Here is a 21,618-nt window from a genome sequence, read left to right as displayed (position 1 = left end):
AAATGTAATAATAATAATAATAATAATAATAATAATAATAATAATAATGATAATAATAAATGTAATAATAATAATAATAATAATAAATGTAATAATAATAATAATAATAAATATAATAATAATAATAATAATAATAATAAATATAATAATAATAAATGTAATAATAATAATAAATATAATAATAATAAATGTAATAATAATAATAATAATAATAATAAATGTAATAATAATAATAATAATAATAAATATAATAATAATAATAATAATAATAATAAATACAATAATAATAAATGTAATAATAATAATAATAATAAATATAATAATAATAATAATAATAATAATAATAAATGTAATAATAATAATAATAATAATGATAATAATAAATGTAATAATAATAATAATAATAATAATAATAATAATAATAATAAATGTAATAATAATAATAATAATAATAATAATAATAATAATAATAATAATAGTAATAATGATAAATTGTTGGTTGCTGTTCTCTTCTCAGTAAATGATTGAGACCTCTTCAGGCTGCACACATTATGTCTCACTTCATTGTAGGAGCTGAGGGTGGATCTAGGTCATGCTTTAACCCAGCCAGAGTCCAGAGCTATATGTGCACCGTGTAAACAGAGCGGGGAGCAGGCTGTAGATGGCACTGTGGGACTGTCTCATCTGTCAGCACAGCAGGGAGCATTAACGTCCTTCACTGCAGTCAAACACTCAGAGTTCTGATTTAATGTTCTGAAAAACAAGAATCAGAACTCTGAGATTGACAGAATGTCGACTCATCTCAGAATCCTTTTACTTCATCTGTAAATGATATATATATATATATATGCTTTTAAATATCCTCTCCAAATGTCCTACTTCTGGCACTTCTTCCAGACATTTCTGTTTTATTTGTAAAATCGTCCTCTTACTCCTCCCTGTTCTGCTGAAGCTCCTCAGTGCTTAATGGGTGACGTCTGTTCAGTGAATGAAGTGGGACCAGCAGCAGAATCAGAGGATTCCATCAGGATAATGAGCCGGCTGGTTGGAGTTAATTCTCAAAAGCTTCAAAGAGACGTTTCAGATCAGGACTTCCTGTCACCACAGCTTTAATCAGGCCTCAAACTGCTGACTCTTTGCACACACAGTTACAGAGTTTATTTGAAATGAGAGTTCCTCGGAGTGGGCCGACGGGAGTTGGTCTCTGAAGTTGTTTCTAAAGCAGCTTAGCTTCCTGTCAGGCTGCTCTTACATTTCAGGGATTCTCAAACAGAAATCCTCTTTCCCTCCGTGCTGGAGGATCTCTCGGCTGTCGTCGAATTAAACAGTTCTGACGTCCCACGTTTCCCCAAACTCAGTTTCTAGCATTCCTGTTTAATCGCGTTCTGTTTCGTCTGTTCTTTTTGGGTTCATTTCATATCACGTTCGTCCGTCCGTCCGTCCGTCCGTCCGTCTGTCTGTCTGTCTGTCTGTCTGTCTGTCTGTCTGTCTGTCTGTCCGCCGGCCGTCCGTCTGTCTGTCTGTCCGCCGTCCGTCCGTCTGTCTGTCTGTCTGTCTGTCTGTCTGTCTGTCTGTCCGCCATCCGTCCGTCCGTCCGCCGTCCGTCTGTCTGCCGTCCGTCTGTCTGTCCACCGTCCCGTCCGTCCGTCCGTCCGTCCGTCCGTCTGTCTGTCTGTCTGTGAAGTTTTAGTTGTGTAATTGACCTTCAGGTTTAAAATGTCTTCTTCATTTTGCGAGTTCCCCATGTTGTGTTGGATCACTTAGCTGCCATGTCGAGCCTCTGGTTGTCTCTGGTTGCCTCTGGTTGTCTCTGGTTGCCTCTGGTTGTCTCTAGTTGCCTCTGGTTGTCTCTGGTTGTCTCTGGTTGTCTCTAGTTGCCTCTGGTTGCCTCTGGTTGTCTCTGGTTGCCTCTGTTGTCTCTGGTTTCTCTGGTTGTCTCTGGTTGCCTCTGGTTGTCTCTGGTTGTCTCTGGTTGCCTCTGGTTGTCTCTGGTTGCCTCTGGTTGTCTCTGGTGTCTCTGGTTGTCTCTGATTGTCTCTATTTGCCTTGGTTGCCTCTGGTTGTCTCTGGTTGCCTCTGGTTGCCTCTGGTTGTCTCTGGTTGCCTCTGGTTGTCTCTGGTTGTCTCTGGTTGTCTCTGGTTGTCTCTAGTTGCCTCTGGTTGTCTCTAGTTGCCTCTGGTTGCCTCTGGTTGTCTCTGGTTGCCTCTGGTTGTCTCTGGTTGTCTCTAGTTGCCTCTGGTTGTCTCTGGTTGCCTCTGGTTGTCTCTGGTTGTCTCTGGTTGTCTCTAGTTGCCTCTGGTTGTCTCTGGTTGCCTCTGGTTGTCTCTGGTTGTCTCTAGTTGCCTCTGGTTGTCTCTGGTTGCCTCTGGTTGTCTCTGGTTGTCTCTGGTTGCCTCTGGTTGTCTCTGGTTGTCTCTGGTTGTCTCTAGTTGCCTCTGGTTGCCTCTGGTTGTCTCTGGTTGCCTCTGGTTGTCTCTGGTTGTCTCTGGTTGTCTCTAGTTGTCTCTGGTTGTCTCTGGTTGTCTCTAGTTACCTCTGGTTGCCTCTGGTTGTCTCTGGTTGCCTCTGGTTGCCTCTGGTTGTCTCTGGTTGCCTCTGGTTGTCTCTGGTTGTCTCTGGTTGTCTCTGGTTGTCTCTAGTTGCCTCTGGTTGTCTCTAGTTGCCTCTGGTTGCCTCTGGTTGTCTCTAGTTGCCTCTGGTTGCCTCTGGTTGTCTCTGGTTGCCTCTGGTTGTCTCTGGTTGTCTCTAGTTGCCTCTGGTTGTCTCTGGTTGCCTCTGGTGTCTCTGGTTGTCTCTGGTTGTCTCTAGTTGCCTCTGGTTGTCTCTGGTTGTCTCTGGTTGCCTCTGGTTGTCTCTGGTTGTCTCTAGTTGCCTCTGGTTGTCTCTGGTTGCCTCTGGTTGTCTCTGGTTGCCTCTGGTTGTCTCTGGTTGTCTCTGGTTGTCTCTAGTTGCCTCTGGTTGTCTCTGGTTGCCTCTGGTTGTCTCTGGTTGTCTCTGGTTGTCTCTAGTTGCCTCTGGTTGTCTCTGGTTGCCTCTGGTTGTCTCTGGTTGCCTCTGGTTGCCTCTGGTTGCCTCTGGTTGCCTCTGGTTGCCTCTGGTTGTCTCTGGTTGTCTCTGGTTGTCTCTGGTTGCCTCTGGTTGTCTCTGGTTGCCTCTGGTTGTCTCTGGTTGTCTCTGGTTGTCTCTGGTTGTCTCTGGTTGCCTCTGGTTTGTCTCTGGTTGCCTCTGGTTGTCTCTGGTTGTCTCTGGTTGCCTCTGGTTGTCTCTGGTTGCCTCTGGTTGTCTCTGGTTGTCTCTTTGCATCCCTTTGGCTTTTTAAGTCTCTGTGTTTTTTCCAATCAAGTACACTTCACTTCATCGAGCGCTTCTGGTCCGGGTGGGATTTACAAGATGAATTATGGCTCATGTTTAGGTCTGAGCGTTTCATTAACTAGCTTCACATCAGAAACCTCGTTAGTACGGAGCTCCGATCAGAAGATATCACCAAGTAATTATTCATAAGATAAGAGGACACTTCCTGCTTTGATGGCGGGAGTCATTTTGTTTGATTTGAGCTGGATTTCTGTTTTCTTCAGAGGATCACAGAGAAGATGAAAGTGCAAATCTCACTTTCATCTCAGAGATTATGCTGCTGAAAATGTGCAGCTCTCAGTCCTCGTTAGTCAGTCTTCATTTAATCCCAGAATCTCCTGCAGCCTCAGCATCTCAGCCACTCATTCAGAGCAACTAATGCCAGAAACAGGTTAATACAGAGATTCCTGCAGGGATGAGTCCTAAAAACCTCCAATGACTCACTTTCAGCTCTTCCTGTCCCTTGGTCTGGAGCTCAGTGGTTTTCTGATGGAGTTTTTGGTTTTTATCCTGAAATAAGGTCTGTGGTTAACACAAGCGCTACCCAATTACCGCTAAGCTAAAGGAGGCTAATGCTGGGCTACAAAGGAACTACAGCACGGTCACATGACCTCAGTACAAAATATAAAGCAGGATATTTTATATACACAAAGAATAAATAAATGACCAGAACATGAAACACAAAATGTTCCTGTGTGTCAATAAAGATATAAAGTCGCGCTGCAGAAACCTGAACAACTCTTGGTGTGTTAATACCTCCATCCCCTCCACATCCTGAGGGGTAAATATGTATTAGTATCCCACTTTAAAGAGTCCTCTCCTGCTGATGTTCAGGTGAATATCAGTATGTAGAGTCTCTACTTTAAAGAGTCCTCTCCTGCTGATGTTCAGGTGTATATCAGTATGTAGTGTCTCTACTTTAAAGAGTCCTCTCCTGCTGATGTTCAGGTGTATATCAGTATGTAGAGTCTCTACTTTAAAGAGTCCTCTCCTGCTGATGTTCAGGTGTATATCAGTATGTAGTGTCTCTACTTTAAAGAGTCCTCTCCTGCTGATGTTCAGGTGTATATCAGTATGTAGTGTCTCTACTTTAAAGAGTCCTCTCTTGCTGATGTTCAGGTGTATATCAGTATGTAGAGTCTCTACTTTAAAGAGTCCTCTCCTGCTGATGTTCAGGTGTATATCAGTATGTAGCGTCTCTACTTTAAAGAGTCCTCTCCTGCTGATGTTCAGGTGTATATCAGTATGTAGTGTCTCTACTTTAAAGAGTCCTCTCCTGCTGATGTTCAGGTGTATATCAGTATGTAGAGTCTCTACTTTAAAGAGTCCTCTCCTGCTGATGTTCAGGTGTATATCAGTCTGTAGAGTCTCTACTTTAAAGAGTCCTCTCCTGCTGATGTTCAGGTGTATATCAGTATGTAGAGTCTCTACTTTAAAGAGTCCTCTCCTGCTGATGTTCAGGTGTATATCAGTATGTAGAGTCTCTACTTTAAAGAGTCCTCTCCTGCTGATGTTCAGGTGTATATCAGTATGTAGTGTCTCTACTTTAAAGAGTCCTCTCCTGCTGATGTTCAGGTGTATATCAGTATGTAGAGTCTCTACTTTAAAGAGTCCTCTCCTGCTGATGTTCAGGTGTATATCAGTATGTAGAGTCTCTACTTTAAAGAGTCCTCTCCTGCTGGTGTTCAGGTGTATATCAGTATGTAGTGTCTCTACTTTAAAGAGTCCTCTCCTGCTGATGTTCAGGTGTATATCAGTATGTAGTGTCTCTACTTTAAAGAGTCCTCTCCTGCTGATGTTCAGGTGTATATCAGTCTGTAGAGTCTCTACTTTAAAGAGTCCTCTCCTGCTGATGTTCAGGTGTATGCCTATGTCGCTACGTCATACCTGTGTCATCATCCAGAGGCTGGGGGGGGGGGGGTGCTCACACAGACATATAAACCCAGAGGCAGAGTGAGCAGCAGCTCGCGGTGCTTTGATCTCCGTTGTTTCCTGAATAGCAACATGAATAGCACCGTGCGAGCTGTGCTCTGCGCGGCGCTGCTGTCTGTGCTCTGCGGAGCAGAGAGAGAGCAGAGAGAGGTCTCCCACCAAAACCCCACCAGACTGGTGAGTGAGAAATAATACTAAATAAGATTTCAGTTTGATCCATCACTAGTGAAATGTAAATGTGTAAGTTGTATCTGTGTTCTAATACTGAGAATATCTTTGATGCATTGTTTCTGTTTTTAAACACTTCTGAAAATACTGCTCTTTATAAAACTGATCACAACTTTGTTTGTCTTAGTTTCTATTTGAACTAAAATACTTAATATTACCTTAACTACTAGATAGAAATACTTAAGCATTGTATTAATCACAACCAAATACTTAAAGACTGAACTTTCCTGAAGAATACATTCCATTCTTTGGATAGGTAACGGCTCGACGTTTCATTTCATATCAATTGTAATGTTTACTTTATTGATCACAAGCTGGTCGGGTTTCTGTTGCAGCAGCATTCAAACAAAGTATTGAACATGATTAGGAATAAATAGAGCAGAAAATAAACAATTACACAATATAAACGTGTGTGTGTGTGTGTGTGTGTGTGTGTGTAGCTCGGTGCTCTACAGGAGGTTTTGGAGAAGCTGCAGACGACCAAGATTAATCCGTGGGAGCGGAAGTACGGACAGGTCCCGTCTGTGAGTCAAACATGAATATTAAAATATAGATGACTAATTTAATAGTTTCTTTAGTGGGTACGTTTCACTCAAATCAAAAAGATGAACCGTGTGTTTAAGTGTAATCTCCACTGGTTCAGCAGAGACTTCCTTTAAGGTTTTAGATTTGGTCTCGGTTGTTGGAGATCTTTTCTTAATCCCATTTAAAGTCATATCACTTTTCTTTGGGGCATTGAACAGGTTGTGAAATCGAGTTTTGCTAACTTAAGTATTATTTCTATAACAATGTTTGACTGCGGAGAAACTGGGACGGATCATTTGCCGTTCTGATTGGTCAACTGCTAAGAGATGTCCCGCCCACTGGAGGGAACAGGGATTTAAGCCTTAGCAGACCCTCGACATGCACTCCCACCACAGAAGGAGGGCAGGGCCTCTAATGTGTCCCTCTGTCTCAGTGCGACCTCGGGGAGATCTGTGCCGTGAGGAAAGGCTCTCGAATCGGGAAGCTGTGCGACTGTCCTTCCGGAGCCGTCTGCAACTTCTTCCTGCTCAAGTGCTTATGAGTTCACTCAACGTGTGCTGAACACGGTTCTATGAAGTAAAAGCTATGTGACGTCGTCTGAGTATTTATGGTGTCGCATTAAAACGTTATCTTTCAGATTATCCTCGTTTGTTTTCCTGCTTTTTAAACAGGGTCTGATATAGAAAAGTAAGTCCGGCCGGCTTCAAGGTCTACATCTATCAAAGTCTACATTTAAAAACCAGAGACTTTTCAGAAACAGCAACCAGCAGCATTCAGTATTCTCAGAGGTTTAAAACGGGAAGTGATCAACTGGATATTCTAACTGCAAAAAGGGGCAGTTGTGATTATCAGTTTTGTTAAACTGAACTTGATGCCTGGAGGCTAAATGTAGAGGGTGATTTGAAGAATATGGATTGGTTTCTGGGCTTCTTAAAGCGCTACATGCTGTCCAGGTTACATTTGAACGCCACATTGTCAGACTTCATTTGAAGTCATTTAATTTAAAAGGATGCAAAATGAGTTTAAGAAATACTCATCCCCAAGTCTAAGATAAAAGTAGAAAACCCTTGAAATAAATCTTTTGCTACAGAGACGCAAGTTTACACACTAACCCCTGAGACCATGAGCTTCAAAACAGTGTGCCCCCCCCCCCCACAAAGGAAAGGGGATTTATCACCGGTGGAGTCCAGAAATCAGGAGTTGTACACAGAGGTTTTTTGTCCCAGAGGGTTTTTATTATTAAGATACTTTACAGACGTTAGACTCCTCGGGGCTGCTTGAAGTTCATGCCGACTGGGGGCTGCGTCACCTGCAGGTTGGACAGACCGCCGAAGTCCTGCAGGACAGAGAGACAACGGTCAATCCAGATTTAACAAAGGAAAAGAGACGGAGAACAGCCAGGTAGCATTCTGAAGCTGCGCTAACAGACTTCATGAGCTCTCAGGTAGTAAACATGGCAGATCTAAAGCAAAGAGCCATTAACTCCTGACTTTATTGGGAAAAACTGATTTAAGGAGATTAGAAGTGCTCCCAAAACCTCAATGTGAAAACAGCCGATTTGAAACCGAATAAAAAAGGATCTGAAGACGATCGTGAAAACAGACAGAATACAAACAGCTCTTTAACTCCTGACTTAATTGAGAAGAAATGGATATGAAACAGCCTCAGGATCAGCGTTCAGTCACTGCAGGCTCTACATGTCTGGGAGCGCCAGGGTCTGATAGGCACGGAGAATCCTTCAGACACGGGAAAGGCTCGCAGCTTCATCTTCCTGTACTATCAATGACCTGACGACGAGGACGTCACGATCACTTTCGATACAGGGGGGGGGGGGGCACAAGCTATTTTACCCAAACAAATCACCTTTAACCCCCGCCTCAGAGTAATGAAATACATTAAAGTGCTTATGATCAAAGAAGTCAAAATACAAAGAGCATTTGAAACATGCTATATGAATAAAACCTGGGGAGCAATCCTTACACAATGTGAAACATGAGGGATGGATCAGATTACAGGAAGAAAAGGCTGAACATTTTATAGACAAATAAACTAAAGTACATTTTTTAAATGTATGAGGATTCTCAGACAGGAAGTGAGGTTTGAGAATCTGCAGTCACTTTTGCATTAATACAGACACACAGAATTACTGCAGTACACACACACACACACACACAGTATTACTGCAGTACACACACACACACACACAGAATTACTGCAGTACACACACACACACACACACACCACACACACACACACACACACACACAGTATTACTGCAGTACACACACAGTATTACTGCAGTACACACACAGTATTACTGCAGTGCAGTACACACACACACACACACACACAACACACACACACACAGTATACTGCAGTACACACACACACACAAAGTATTACTGCAGTACACACACAGTATTACTGCAGTACACACACACAGTATTATTGCAGTACACACACACACACAGCATTACACACACACAGTATACTGCAGTACACACACACACACACACACACAGTATTACTGCAGTACACACACACACAGTATTACTGCAGTACACACACAGTATTACTGCAGTACACACACACACACACAGTATTACTGCAGTACACACACCAGTATTACTGCAGTACACACACACACACACAGTATTACTGCAGTACACACAGTATTCCTGCAGTACACAGTATTCCTGCAGTACACGCACAGTATTACTGCAGTACACAACACACACACACACACAGTATTACTGCAGTACACACACAGTATTACTGCAGTACACACAGTATTACTGCAGTACACACAGTATTACTGCAGTACACACACAGTATTACTGGAGTACACACACAGTATTACTGCAGTACACACACACAGTATTACTGCAGTACACACACAGTATTACTGCAGTACACACACAGTATTACTGCAGTACACACAGTATTACTGCAGTACACACAGTATTACTGGAGTACACACACAGTATTACTGCAGTACACACACACAGTATTACTGCAGTACACACACACAGTATTACTGCAGTACACACACAGTATTACTGCAGTACACACAGTATTACTGCAGTACACACAGTATTCCTGCAGTACACACACAGTATTACTGCAGTACACACACAGTATTACTGCAGTACACACACAGTATTACTGCAGTACACACACAGTATTCCTGCAGTACACACACAGTATTACTGCAGTACACACACAGTATTACTGGAGTACACACACAGTATTACTGCAGTACACACACACAGTATTACTGCAGTACACACACACAGTATTACTGGAGTACACACACAGTATTACTGCAGTACACACACACAGTATTACTGGAGTACACACACAGTATTACTGCAGTACACACACAGTATTACTGCAGTACACACACAGTATTACTGGAGTACACACACAGTATTACTGCAGTACACACACACAGTACATGAGTGTAAAGCGGACTCACCAGCAGCTTCAGCATCTCCTTCGTGTCGGGATCGACTTCGATCAGCTCCTGATCCAGAGCGGACACCTGCACAGGTACACACACCAGGATCAGTCATTCATCATCAACCAGAACAGACCCTTTCACATCTCCTTTGTCCTATTCTACATCTGTTCCTGAACACACCATTTCATAATCCCAGCACAAGAAGCCATAATAATCAAAAATCCACTGAATCAAAATAAAGTGAGTTTAGTGACATTTATTCCAAGTTCAAATACAACGGTTCTACAAACTGAGGATTTAAATTTAGAATGTGCAAAGTGTAGACTGGGGGAACGAGATTTAGCACGGGAATGTTTAAGCACATACAGAAAAGTCATCTCAAACCACGTTTAGAATTCATTTAGCGTTTGAACAAATTCCAAACACCCGTCCTGGATGCAGCTGCTCAAACACTGGTCTCTGTCTAAATTAAATGTGGGATTTCTAGAAGGAAAAACCTCAATATGGACATCATTTTCTGAGCACGTCTTATTTAGATTTCTGTCAATACTTTTCTAAATGTCTGGGAGCGCCAGGGTCTGATAGGCACAGGGAATCCTTCAAACACGGGAAAGGCTCGCAGCTTCATCTTCCTGTACTATCAATGACCTGACGACGAGGACGTCATGATCACTTTCGATACAGGACACACACACACACACACTATCTGACAATGATTCTCAGCTGGTTTACGTCATGTTGCACTGATAGAAAGTCCTGTCTGATCCTAAACACTGAAACTGAAGCGTGGGTTTAATAAAAGCAAAGCACGTTTGTGCTAATGGTTTTATTCAGGTTTCAGTCGCAAGCTTTAAAATCAACATAACCTTCAACCTAAACATTTCCTGTCTCTGAGTAGAGCAGCATGACGCAAAGGAAACATTGGGATGATAACGTGCAATAAATGAACAGATCGACTCTTGTATTGAAGCAGCCGGTTTGCTGGTGGTGCGTTCACTGACCTCTGGAACGTAGTTATCCCTCCTCTCCCTCTCCTCCTCCTGCAGTTTGATGGAGATTCCTCTGACGGGACCCCTCTGGATCCTCTTCATCAGATGTGTCACATACCTGCAGCACAAAACACGAGAATACATTCAGATCAAACAGGTCCAACAGCAGGTCCGGGTCTTTCTACAGAGCGATTGCACGCTGTGATACAGAAAATTAGTATTTTACTGTCAAAATATTTGGCTTATTAATATTGCAGTCTATTAAAGCTCCTACAGCTTCTTCAAATTTATATTTCCTACTTGATTATTCTGACAGTTCAAAACATTAAATGTAGCGTCATGTGACAAATAAAAGCAGCAAATCTTTAAAATATACACATGCTGGGCTTTTAGAGTGACTAACTCAAGAAATGGATATGAAACAGCCTCAGGATCAGCGTTCAGTCACTGTAGGCTCTAAATGTCTGGGAGCGCCAGGGTCTGATAGGCACGGAGAATCCTTCAGACACGGGAAAGGCTCGCAGCTTCATCTTCCTGTACTATCAATGACCTGACGACGAGGACGTCATGATCACTTTCGATACAGGGGGGGGGGGGTGTCTGTCAGCTTTCTAACCCAGTTGAGATTTAACCACGGCGTGTTCAGCATTGCTACAGTCACTTCATAGAGCATCTTTTTCAAATCTGAAGATCAGTTATGCAGAGCAGATGTTATTTAATCCTAATTGTTGGGTGGAAATGCACAACTCTAAGACCCTCTTCGCTGCCTGTCTCTCAAGCGGGCGCAACATGTTTACCCAATTGAAGCATTAGGTATCAAGTCATATAGTTTAATGTATATAAAGTCGTATTTGTTAGGCTGCTTGCAAATGTTAGTTGGGGTGAAGTCTGATAGACAGCCCGTAGACGTCAGGGATGTTCACATGGGGACGCTCTCTTTAGACGCAGAGCTACGCTATCGCGGAACAGGTTAATCTCAGCTGGGTTGGAAGTCCGATAGATGTCGTCAGGGACAGAGACTCAGATGGAAACTCACCCGGCGATCTTGTTGCGGAGCTTCTTGCTGGGGATGATGGCGATCTCCTCACACACCCTCTTGTTGGTGTGGAAGTCGCTGCCCAGTCGGGTGTAGTATTTCTCGATGATGACCCTGGCGGCCTTTTTCACCGTCTTGGTCCTGACGCGTCCCTGAAAGCAGGACACGAATCACAATCTTTATTCTGTTCAAGTGTCACGTTGAGGCCACTATGTACGTTAATTAAAACAGTCCTAAAATCTCATGTTCACGACGTGATCATGTCATCAAATGACACGTACGTGTTGTACAAGGCAGCACATACTGAGCATGACCATGCACCAGAATTTAAACATGACATGTTAGCTAAGGAGCAACCTTGGTTTGAGTCATGTCTATGTCTTTAAGACAGGAATATCAGCTTCCAAATGTGTTTATGAACAAACATAATATTCAGTGCAGCGTAACTTACACTTAACTCCAAGTCTACATGAACCCCAAACACTAGCTTTGTGTTTAGAAGTCACTTTGTCCTATCTGTTACATTAAATGTCTGGGAGCGCCAGGGTCTGATAGGCACGGAGAATCCTTCAAACACGGGAAAGGCTCGCAGCTTCATCTTCCTGTACTATCAATGACCTGACGACGAGGACGTCATGATCACTTTCGATACAGGACACACACAAGCTGTGAGTATGAGCACATTTTAACACACATTTAGAAATCTCAAAGTAACCTGATCTTTAATAAAAACCAGAAAGGATCCTAGCATTTCACTGCTAACCAGTTTCCTGGCAATGCATTAGTTTCAAAATGTGCACTTTGAGTCAACGCTTGCAGCAATTTCCATTCATTATCCTAGCTGTCCACTGAGCAGATCCTGGTTGATTACCGGTTGTTTTTTTATACATTTTGGTGGCAATTATAGACAGATTTAATTAGACACCTGAGAATTAAATACACTCAAACTACAACTATATAATCAGCCATCTACATCTGGTCAAATTAAATGTAAAGGAGGTTTCAATGATTTAGCATCAGCCTCATTAGATGAATATAATGTACCTTCAGGCGGATTACTATTCAAATGTGATGTGTGATTACACTGATGAGCATTTAATGGGCGCTGGATTTCTTCATATTCACTCCACCAGCAGCAGATTAAATATACAAACTCCTGAAATTCCCCCTGAAAGTACCTTACACTTTGACCCACCTGTCATATTTTAAACCGGGAATAGAATCAGCACAGGAAGCATTGTAAGCACGGAGCTAGCTCTCGGTTAGCCTCCGAAGCTAACTAACGCACCGGTACATTTATCACTATTTTAACCACTTTAAAAAGCCCACATTCAGACACATTGAACCGCAGTATTCTGACACCCATCCAGGAAAATTAAGCCGTAAAATAATGACTATAAATAGGAATATAAATAATGGAAGTTAACGCGGGTATTCAGCTGCAGTTTCTCCGACACAATAATCACTAATAATCCTCTCCTTTAGAGTCATCTCATATAAATAGTGCGGTTATCGGGTACATCAAACACTCCGGTGTCCGTTCATTATGATGAGTCTGAATATAACGCGTTTTGAAGCCAGGATTCATTCGGATTTACCACGTAGAAGTTTAAAAATCACCCACCATGTTGGATCGGCCTGGTAGAAGAGGACGGGCAGACTTCCGGCGGAAGTTTAAATCCACAAGCGGAAAAAGAAGAGAAACCAGCCGCAGCCACTGCGCCCCCTCCGGTCGGAGGGGGAAACTACAAACACAACAACAACAACCAATACTAACACAATTCATACTACTACTAATAGCACTTGAACTGCAGAACAACAAAACTACCAGTACTGATAATACCACTGGATATATAGATAGAGCTGACCTACTTTGTTCTAGTATAACTAATGTGTGCTTTTCTCTATATGTTAATATGCTAGTTTATTCTTTGTATTGCGTGCTGTTTTTTAACCTGCTATGCCACTTTTGCTGTAACACTGTACATGTCCCCACTGTGGGACCAATAAAGGGTTTCTGACCCTGATAGCTATTTCTCTAAAGTAAAGTACAAGTACCTCAATTGTGTAATTTATTTGAATATGAACCTCTGTGAATGAAAGTCGTTGTTGCCATTAGACGAACAAAACCAAAACATGTCAAAGTTTGAGACAATCAGAGAAATTCAGACCTGAAAATATGTATCACTCAGAGGAATTGCAGATTAATTGCAGAAATTGATTCTCAGTGTTTTATTTAAGACGGCAAACATGTTGTGTGTGCTCAGAGAAACAACAGATTACATTCGGTGGGAAATCAGTTAATTCTCCTCCAGGAAAATAAGGAAACACAGAGACTTCATGTTCTGTTACTACAATGATTTTGAGCTGCTTTTTGTAGAACTCAGTTCTTATCTTCTATGTGTTTAAGGTGTATTTCTGCACTGTGGTTTTTACTTCTTCTTCTAGCACTAATTAAAGGAACTCCTTAATTGTCCTATGGACACACGCACCTGTATTGGGCATTCATATATTTTCTTATATTTTGTGTGTCTCTCCTATAAACCACCACGTGTCCCTTTAAGAGAGATTCATGACTCAAACTAAGGTAAACCTAACGTGTAATCCTAAAATGTGCTGGATATTACAAAAGAGCCCGTCTTTCTTGAAGTACATCAGTTATGATTATAATTATCAAAAGTCCACAGATCTGATTCTCTGACTCATCTGAAAAGTGTTTTACAGTAACACGCAGAACAAAATTATTCAGGGCGTTTTAAATGTTCCTTTAGCTGCAAACTAATGAAGACATTTAATGCCCCCCCCACCCACCCCCACCCCCGGTGTCAGAAGGACTATATCCAAAATGCAGATAGTGAAACTATGCGCGGGAATACAAATGTGAAGGCAGGAGCAGTTTTTTGCAGGAAGTAAAGGTAAAAGTCTTGACGTGAAACACACACTTTAAAGGTCAAAATGACCCACACTGCCTTTCTTTAGTCAGATGGATTATTATGGCTATAATGTAATACAAAAAATAGGAAATAAAATACAGATACAGGAAAAGGGGGGTACATTTCAGAGAAACAATAATTCTGGGGTTTAAAATATACATTTAGGAGAACAAAAGAATCTAAAATGATAATAATTATTAAATAAGAAAAATAAAAAAACATTACAAAGTAAACAATTAACTTAAGTCACGTTTTCTATCCTAAATATTTCAGAGAATAAATCACATCACATCACATCTCTATCGCTGCTTTCATTTTCTTGTGAATGTGAATTTTTATTCTCTGAGAATTTGAGATTTTTTCCCCAAAAAGTACTTTTTTAGTTTTGGTTTTGAAACCTAAGAGAATCGTCAGCATTTAGTTTTTAATTCAACCCTTTCTTCAGCTGGTGATTGATTTCTTTCTTGTACATGTTTGACTTTATACTCTCAGATAAACATCCAAGTGTTTTTCCTGTAAATTTGTGAGATTTAATTGAATGTATTTTTTTCCATGTATGACTTTTATCCTCGATAGTTCAGGCATCTCTTTCCGAAGATGACCCTGTTCCCCCGGCTTCATATTTTATTGTTATTTTCTTGTGAATGTGAATTTTTATTGTTTGAGAATATCTGACAGAATAGTTCTTTGTCTTGTAGAATTTGAGATATTTGTCTTGTGAAATTACAACTTAATTCTAATTTTCTTAAACATTTCTTAATTTAATTTCTTAAGTCAGATATATTTTCCAGAAGATGAGCGTGTTCCCCGGCTTCATATGTGTGATGTTTCTATATGTTTTAAGCACAACATGAGGTCAGAAACTAAAGTGCTCTCCAGTATAAACGATGGCCTTCCCAGTGAAACAGATCAGTGCTAACAGAAGCTGCAGACTTGCATATTATTGTCTAAGAGTTCAAATAAAGTGCGCTCTGGTTTCCTCACATCACGGTAACGGCAGAGGAACCAGCACGTCCACGTAGCTGACGGGGAAGAGTCCTGATTGGCTGCCGAGCGATCCCTCGTACCAGTTGGCGTCCACCTGATTGGTCAGCAGAAGGACGTCTCCGGCACTGAAGCTCAGCTCGCCATGGTAACCGGGGCGGAAAGAGTAGAGGGCCCGGCAACAGGGCTGGTCCAGGACCAGCGCACTGTCCGCTGTTAGGGAGGAACAATTATTAAACTTCAGTTTTAACGTTTATCCTCTCCGATAAAATACTGAGGACATATTTCATTATTAATACTTTACTTTCTACTCTTTAATTCCCACTTTAACATGTTTTTTTTTCTGGATTTGGACTAATAAAATAAAATATAATCAAAAACATTGTTCACATTTCATATTGGACTAATAAAATAAAATATAATCAAAAACATTGTTCACATTTCATATAAATATATAAATATATATATATATATTATATATATATATTTATATATATATAAATGTATATATTTATATATATTCATAAATAATAAATGAGTTGTTTGGAAAGATATTTAAAAATACCCTTTTAAGTTTATTGTTATTTATTCCTTTTAATAAAATCATGCGGTAATCATTCAATAATAAAATAAAACTACATATTTTTCATACCTTATTGTACATTTTTGTTGATGTTTCTTAATTATTATAATATATAAATAATGAAGGACTTTTTGAGACGTCAGTGTTTTCTCACCGTAACAGGAGATGGGACTGCCGGGTCTGGACGGTACCACTGTGAACTCTCCTGTCACAGAACCGTTTGTTAAATCACAATTAGACGTTTTATTCAGGATTAAAGTGTAAATGTATTTTAAATATGAGTAACCTGAGGGGTCCGGGGGGGTCAAGCGCTGGTAAACGTCGATGGTGCCGATGTGTTCGCGTCTGATTTGGATCCTTTTGGGTCTGAAGCGTCGCTCCGGTTTGTTACTGGCAGCAGTCAGCCTGTTCATATCATGCACAGACCATTAAACACGTTAAAATAACCACTGAAAACATTTCTGTTCTATTATTATGATGGTTACTATAGGAACGGTTCCATCTGTACAATAACTTTCTTTTGTTATTAGAGCCTTGAGAGTGTCCTGTTCGGTTGGATATCAAACATTAAATAACTAATTCAATAAATTAAAATAATCTAGAAAAGATCCCTGGATAATTAATGACTGTCGTTTTTAACTTGGTGCACATTATTCAAATATAGAGGAATCTTTGGATGTTTGGCCCCTGAGTAAAATGTGTTGCCATGCAGAGGTCGTCCCGCTGGATGACAGCACAGGTGAGGGCTCACCTGGCCTGCAGGTTGCCGTGGAGACTGAGCAGGATGCGGTGCGCGTTGCGGTGAAAGTCGAGCAGCGCGGCGACGAGAGCCGAGAGACGAGAGAGTTGGTCGACCTGCAGCAGGAAACAGAAACACCTGGAGATATAATTCAGCAGATATCATCCCTGGCAGACTTCAGACGGCCTGTACATGTGCCTTCTTCAGCAGGGGACCTTGAGGCGCTGCAGGATTTTAATCCAGTACAGCGCAGTGTGTTACCAGTAGTGTTCTTGGGGACTGTGGTCCCAGCTGCCTTCAGATCATTACCCAGTCCCTCCTGTAGTTCTTGGCTGACCCCTCACCTTTCTCAGGATCATTGATCGTGGAGCCCCAGACCGAGGGCGATTGGAGGTCCTTTGGTGCTTCTTCCATCTTCCAATAATCAGACCAGGTGTCTCTCTCCCACCCGGCTGCTGCTGCTGGTCTTGTCTTCTATCCCAGTCTTGTGCTGGTCTACAATCTTGTCCCTGATGTCCTTAGACACTAGGTTCACCATGATCACAGACCTGTCTCTGGTCCTCGGTGGAGGGGTTCTGATGTATTGGTTGTGGACAGGTGTCTTTTATCCAGGTGACCTCAGGAGTACGTTCTTAAAGACAGAGACTTCTTTCACCGGTCCCTGGGAGCCAGAATCCTTGTTGGTAACAAGAGGATCAGATACTGATTTCCCCCAATTAAATGCACATCAATTTATGTCTTTCTTTTTATTCTGTCTCTCGCTGTTAAAATAAACCTACCATAAAAATGACAGACTGTTCATTTCTTTGTCCGTGGGTAAACTAACTCAACTGGCAGGGGATCAAATACCTATCAAATGTCCTCCACTGTAAATCTGCTGAGGCTAAAATCACCGAGAGTTTCTCTCCCACTCACGTCGCTCTGCAGCAGGACGAACATGCTCCTCTCCGCTGACTCTTTGGACGTGATGAACTTCTCCCAGGCGTGATGGATCTCCTCCACGGAGACCTTCCCTCTCCGCCTCCGCTTGTAGTCGAAATCCAGCCGACGGCCGTTCAGCTTCTTCAGCTGGAACTGAAGAACAAACATTTCACAAATATTAAACTGACAGAAATCACCGGGAAACTTCCTAATCTCGTTACTGACATTCAGACAATTACTTTTTAGATTACAAGTTTTATTAAATGTTATATTTGATTAAGCAAATGAGGCATTATTTAATAAACAATGTGCCAATTTACATATACTTCCAGAACAGAAATGTGACTCTTGTTTTAGAAATGGGTTTAAAATATTAAAGTAAACATTTCTTTCAAATTGAATTTATTTTTCTTTCAATTTCCACGTTTTTTATTTCATATGTTGTCCTTTTATTCATTCCTCTTTACATTTCTTCTATTTCTTTAATAAACATTTTAAATCCCATTTTTTTTCTACAGTCTTTAAAATACTTAGTTATTAGTCTTGATATTTCTGCTGATTGACTTTATTTCCCTATATGTTTTCCATATTTGTTATACTTATTTATTCTCATGAAGTTCATTTTATTTGTTTACTATGCAGTGCGGAGAATCGCCTCCTCTCACCCTGATCTCCTTCAGCTCTGTGTCCTGCAGCTCCTGCAGCGGCTCCATGAAGCTCCGTTTGGCCTCTTCATCGAGGGCATCCCGGGCCTGAGCAACCTGCTGCAGAGCCCCCCCCACCCCGAGCAGTGCTCCACCTGCAGGGGGAACGCCAGAGGAACAATCAGAGGAACAGCCAGAGGAACAGCCAGAGGAACAGCCAGAGGAACAATCAGAGGAACAGCCAGAGGAACAGCCAGAGGAACAACCAGAGGAACAGCCAGACGAACAATCAGAGGAACAACCAGAGGAATAACCAGAGGAACAACCAGAGGAACAATCAGAGGAACAACCAGAGGAACAGCTAGAGGAACAACCAGAGGAACAGCCAGAGGAACAGCCAGAGGAACAACCAGAGGAACAGCCAGAGGAACAACTAGAGGAACAACCAGAGGAACAACCAGAGGAACAATCAGAGGAACAACCAGAGGAACAATCAGAGGAACAACCAGAGGAAGAACCAGAGGAACAATCAGAGGAAGAACCAGAGGAACAGCCAGAGGAACAACCAGAGGAACAATCAGAGGAAGAACCAGAGGAACAACCAGAGGAACAATCAGAGGAAGAACCAGAGGAACAATCAGAGGAACAACCAGAGGAAGAACCAGAGGAACAATCAGAGGAACAATCAGAGGAACAACCAGAGGAACAACCAGAGGAACAAACAGAGGAACAACCAGAGGAACAGCCAGAGGAACAGCCAGAGGAACAACTAGAAGAACAATCAGAGGAACAACCAGAGGAACAACCAGAGGAACAGCCAGAGAAACAACCTGAGGAACAGCCAGAGGAACAACTAGAAGAACAATCAGAGGAACAGCCAGAGCAACAACCAGAGGAACAACCAGAGGAACAACTAGAAGAACAACCAGAGGAACAACCAGCTATCCAATCAGAGCAGACTGGGCTCTGGTTTCAGACAGAGGGTGAAAGAGGAGCTGCAGCACAGGCAGTCTGAGAACATAAAGAGCTTTCTGAAGATCAGTAGAAACACTAAATGCTAAATGTCATTTTTTTTCCTGTAAATCTTCGTACCAAACTCAGACTCCGTTCCGAGCTCATGGCCGTAGTGCGTCATACAATCTCCCAGAATGCTCTCTGTCTGCGGGTACCCCCCCGCCTTCACCTGACCACGGATCCTCGACACGGTGTTGAGGACGCTCAGTTTGGCTCTGTCCGCTGCAGGAAAAATAAATCAATAAAGGCAGAAAAAAGTAAGTGCGTTTAATAACGTTTCAACATATATATTTTAAATATCCTCATTAAAAATCAACGGAACAGCTTTGTTTACTTTGTTGATCAACTGCAGCTTTGTCCAAAGTCTAGAAACAATGTAGTAGAAATACTGAAGTGCTTATAGCACACTAAAATGTGTTTATCTGTTGTGGATGATTTTAGTTTTCTGTGTTTAATGTGTGAAAAACATTAAACGTGTTCTTCATTTGTATTGTTATTAAAATGACTGCTCCTGGTTGTGGTTAGTTCTGACTATACCATTGCTTTTGCATGGGAGTGGTTTTATTGTATTGTTGTTTTTAGTTTTGGTTATTATACTGTTGATATTGTTATTGATTAGCTATACATCTTTTAAACATGTATTGTTTCATTGTTGTTATTCTTAAAGTTTTATTAGTTTAGTTTATTTTCAATTGTTTTTATCCCTTAACTAACCCACACATTTGTGTAATGAATTTGCACGTATAGGAGCCTTTTGATTGCTGACCAACATGAAGTGGAGTAAAAGCTGTGGTGTTTCTGACCCGGGTTCGGCTGCAGGAACTCTGTGGTCCTGCAGACGAGCTCCAGCAGCAGGGCCTGCAGCACCAGGACGCTCTGACAGACACAAGCACAGATGAGGTTTATATCACATTAAAGGGGCTCTGAAGGAAGAGCTTTATTTAGTTTCACCTTCTCCATCTTCAGGAAGTCATCGTCCATCTTCGTTCCTTCAGCTCCCATCAGGCGCTCGTTCAGCAGCTGCAGAGAGCAGCTAACGTTAGCTTAGCACCATTCAATATGCCTCATGATTTACAGCCACAAACACAAAGACCGAAGCAGGAGCATCCAGTACGAACTCTGAGGACACACAACTGAAACTTCTTTTGCACATTCTTTAACTTACTAAGTTATTTCTCTTCATGATTCCACATTAATTTAGTTTATCTTATATATTTTGTATGGACTTAGTAAGGATTTTAATAAGTAATGTGTTTGTCTTATTGAAGAGGCTGGTTAATGTTGTAGCTGGCTGCAAAAGAGCTGGTTTTATTACGTTTGCATCATAGACTGTATAGCATAGACCTTCTTTGGGGTGTTTTTATAATCCTTGGAGGTAATTCAAATCTAAATGTACATACGCATAAAGACAGTCTCTCTTTACACCATTATTATGTTGGATTATCATTCATAATATAAGAGGTTAGTTTATACTGTTGGAGGGTTTCATGTCCTGCATTTCATATACTTTAATAGATTTAAGTCTGCATGTTGTCCCTCTGAGCTTTACTGGAGTAGAAAATATAACATTTACACTCTCAGTGAAGTACTCAGGACTCAGTATGCTAGTCCTAATACTAGCAGGAGTGATTGTTGTCACACTGCTACTGCAACAACAACAACAACAACAACAACAGCCTCATGCTAATGTCAGTAAACAGGTAAACACGCATCAACATGATGTTGTTATTTATCATGCAGATGCAGCAGCAGGCCTCGTGTCGCAGTAAAACCACAGAGGACATATTTACCGGAATACATATCCTATCAATAAAACATCTTTCCGGTTTGTCCCGGTTTGTCCCGGTGTGTTACCTGGCTCGCTTTGTGGAGCTGCTTCTTCATCCCGGAGACCGACATCTTTCTCCGGAGGCCCAGACACACACACCTGGCTGCCGGGGATCAGAGGAGCTCCATCCCGCACGAGAGGCTCCGTCCCCCCGCAGAGTCCCTGCAGCTCCGCCCCTCCCTCCGGCTGCACCCGGGACCCTCATTATGAATGTAAGGTCATGATGTATTATTGAATACAGTTTGGGTTAGCCATGCCTTTTTGAAGGTTGTTTCCAAATAAATATTTTTATATAAAATGTTTAAAGACTTATTTTACGTTTTAGATTTCTTGAGTTGTATTGTTTTTGTTTATGTTTTTTATCTTTATTTTAATAACATTTTAGTTTATTCATATTTTGGCTTTATTTAAATATATATTTATTTAAATATATATTTAAATAAATAT

At 41.5% G+C, this 21,618-nt stretch overlaps 2 protein-coding genes and 4 non-coding genes across 6 annotated transcripts; 1 reads left to right on the top strand and 5 right to left on the bottom strand.

Annotated features, from left to right (window-relative positions):
- The first annotated feature begins 4,909 nt into the window (after positions 1-4,909).
- cart2 (cocaine- and amphetamine-regulated transcript 2) lies at positions 4,910-6,676 on the top strand. Its single transcript, XM_063899833.1, has 3 exons — positions 4,910-5,461; positions 5,953-6,036; positions 6,471-6,676. Exons 1-3 carry the CDS (start codon positions 5,357-5,359, stop codon positions 6,576-6,578), a joined length of 297 nt encoding a protein of 98 aa, XP_063755903.1. The 5' UTR covers positions 4,910-5,356; the 3' UTR covers positions 6,579-6,676.
- A 573-nt stretch (positions 6,677-7,249) lies between these two features.
- LOC134875283 (endophilin-A homolog) lies at positions 7,250-21,257 on the bottom strand. Its single transcript, XM_063899801.1, is given in 16 exon segments — positions 7,250-7,373; positions 9,516-9,581; positions 10,502-10,607; positions 11,526-11,677; positions 13,150-13,270; positions 15,443-15,655; positions 16,180-16,230; positions 16,312-16,331; positions 16,334-16,430; positions 16,777-16,880; positions 17,680-17,838; positions 18,351-18,484; positions 19,422-19,565; positions 20,147-20,219; positions 20,295-20,363; positions 21,198-21,257. Coding segments are annotated over 16 exon segments (1,632 nt in total). The 5' UTR covers positions 21,243-21,257; the 3' UTR covers positions 7,250-7,295.
- LOC134860647 (small nucleolar RNA SNORA71) lies at positions 7,736-7,862 on the bottom strand. Its single transcript, XR_010165267.1, has one exon. It is a non-coding gene; the product is annotated as a small nucleolar RNA SNORA71 (small nucleolar RNA).
- Positions 10,060-10,186, bottom strand: LOC134860632 (small nucleolar RNA SNORA71). The gene has a single exon (XR_010165262.1). It is a non-coding gene; the product is annotated as a small nucleolar RNA SNORA71 (small nucleolar RNA).
- Positions 10,951-11,077, bottom strand: LOC134860642 (small nucleolar RNA SNORA71). Its single transcript, XR_010165266.1, has one exon. It is a non-coding gene; the product is annotated as a small nucleolar RNA SNORA71 (small nucleolar RNA).
- On the bottom strand, positions 12,055-12,181 carry LOC134860637 (small nucleolar RNA SNORA71). The gene has a single exon (XR_010165265.1). It is a non-coding gene; the product is annotated as a small nucleolar RNA SNORA71 (small nucleolar RNA).
- Positions 21,258-21,618: the final 361 nt, after the last annotated feature.

Source organism: Eleginops maclovinus, chromosome 2 (genome assembly GCF_036324505.1).
Source record: "Eleginops maclovinus isolate JMC-PN-2008 ecotype Puerto Natales chromosome 2, JC_Emac_rtc_rv5, whole genome shotgun sequence".
NCBI lineage: Eukaryota > Metazoa > Chordata > Actinopteri > Perciformes > Eleginopidae > Eleginops > Eleginops maclovinus.
Note: the sequence above shows the minus strand (reverse complement) of the source record. Positions and strands in the feature narration are given on the sequence as shown.

Coding starts and splice junctions, on each gene's coding strand:
- cart2 (XM_063899833.1), top strand. CDS start 5,357: ATGAATAGCACCGTGCGAGCTGTGCTCTGCGCGGCGCTGCTGTCTGTG. Junction 5,462..5,952: donor ACCAAAACCCCACCAGACTG/GTGAGTGAGAAA, acceptor GTGTGTGTGTAG/CTCGGTGCTCTACAGGAGGT. Junction 6,037..6,470: donor AGTACGGACAGGTCCCGTCT/GTGAGTCAAACA, acceptor CCTCTGTCTCAG/TGCGACCTCGGGGAGATCTG.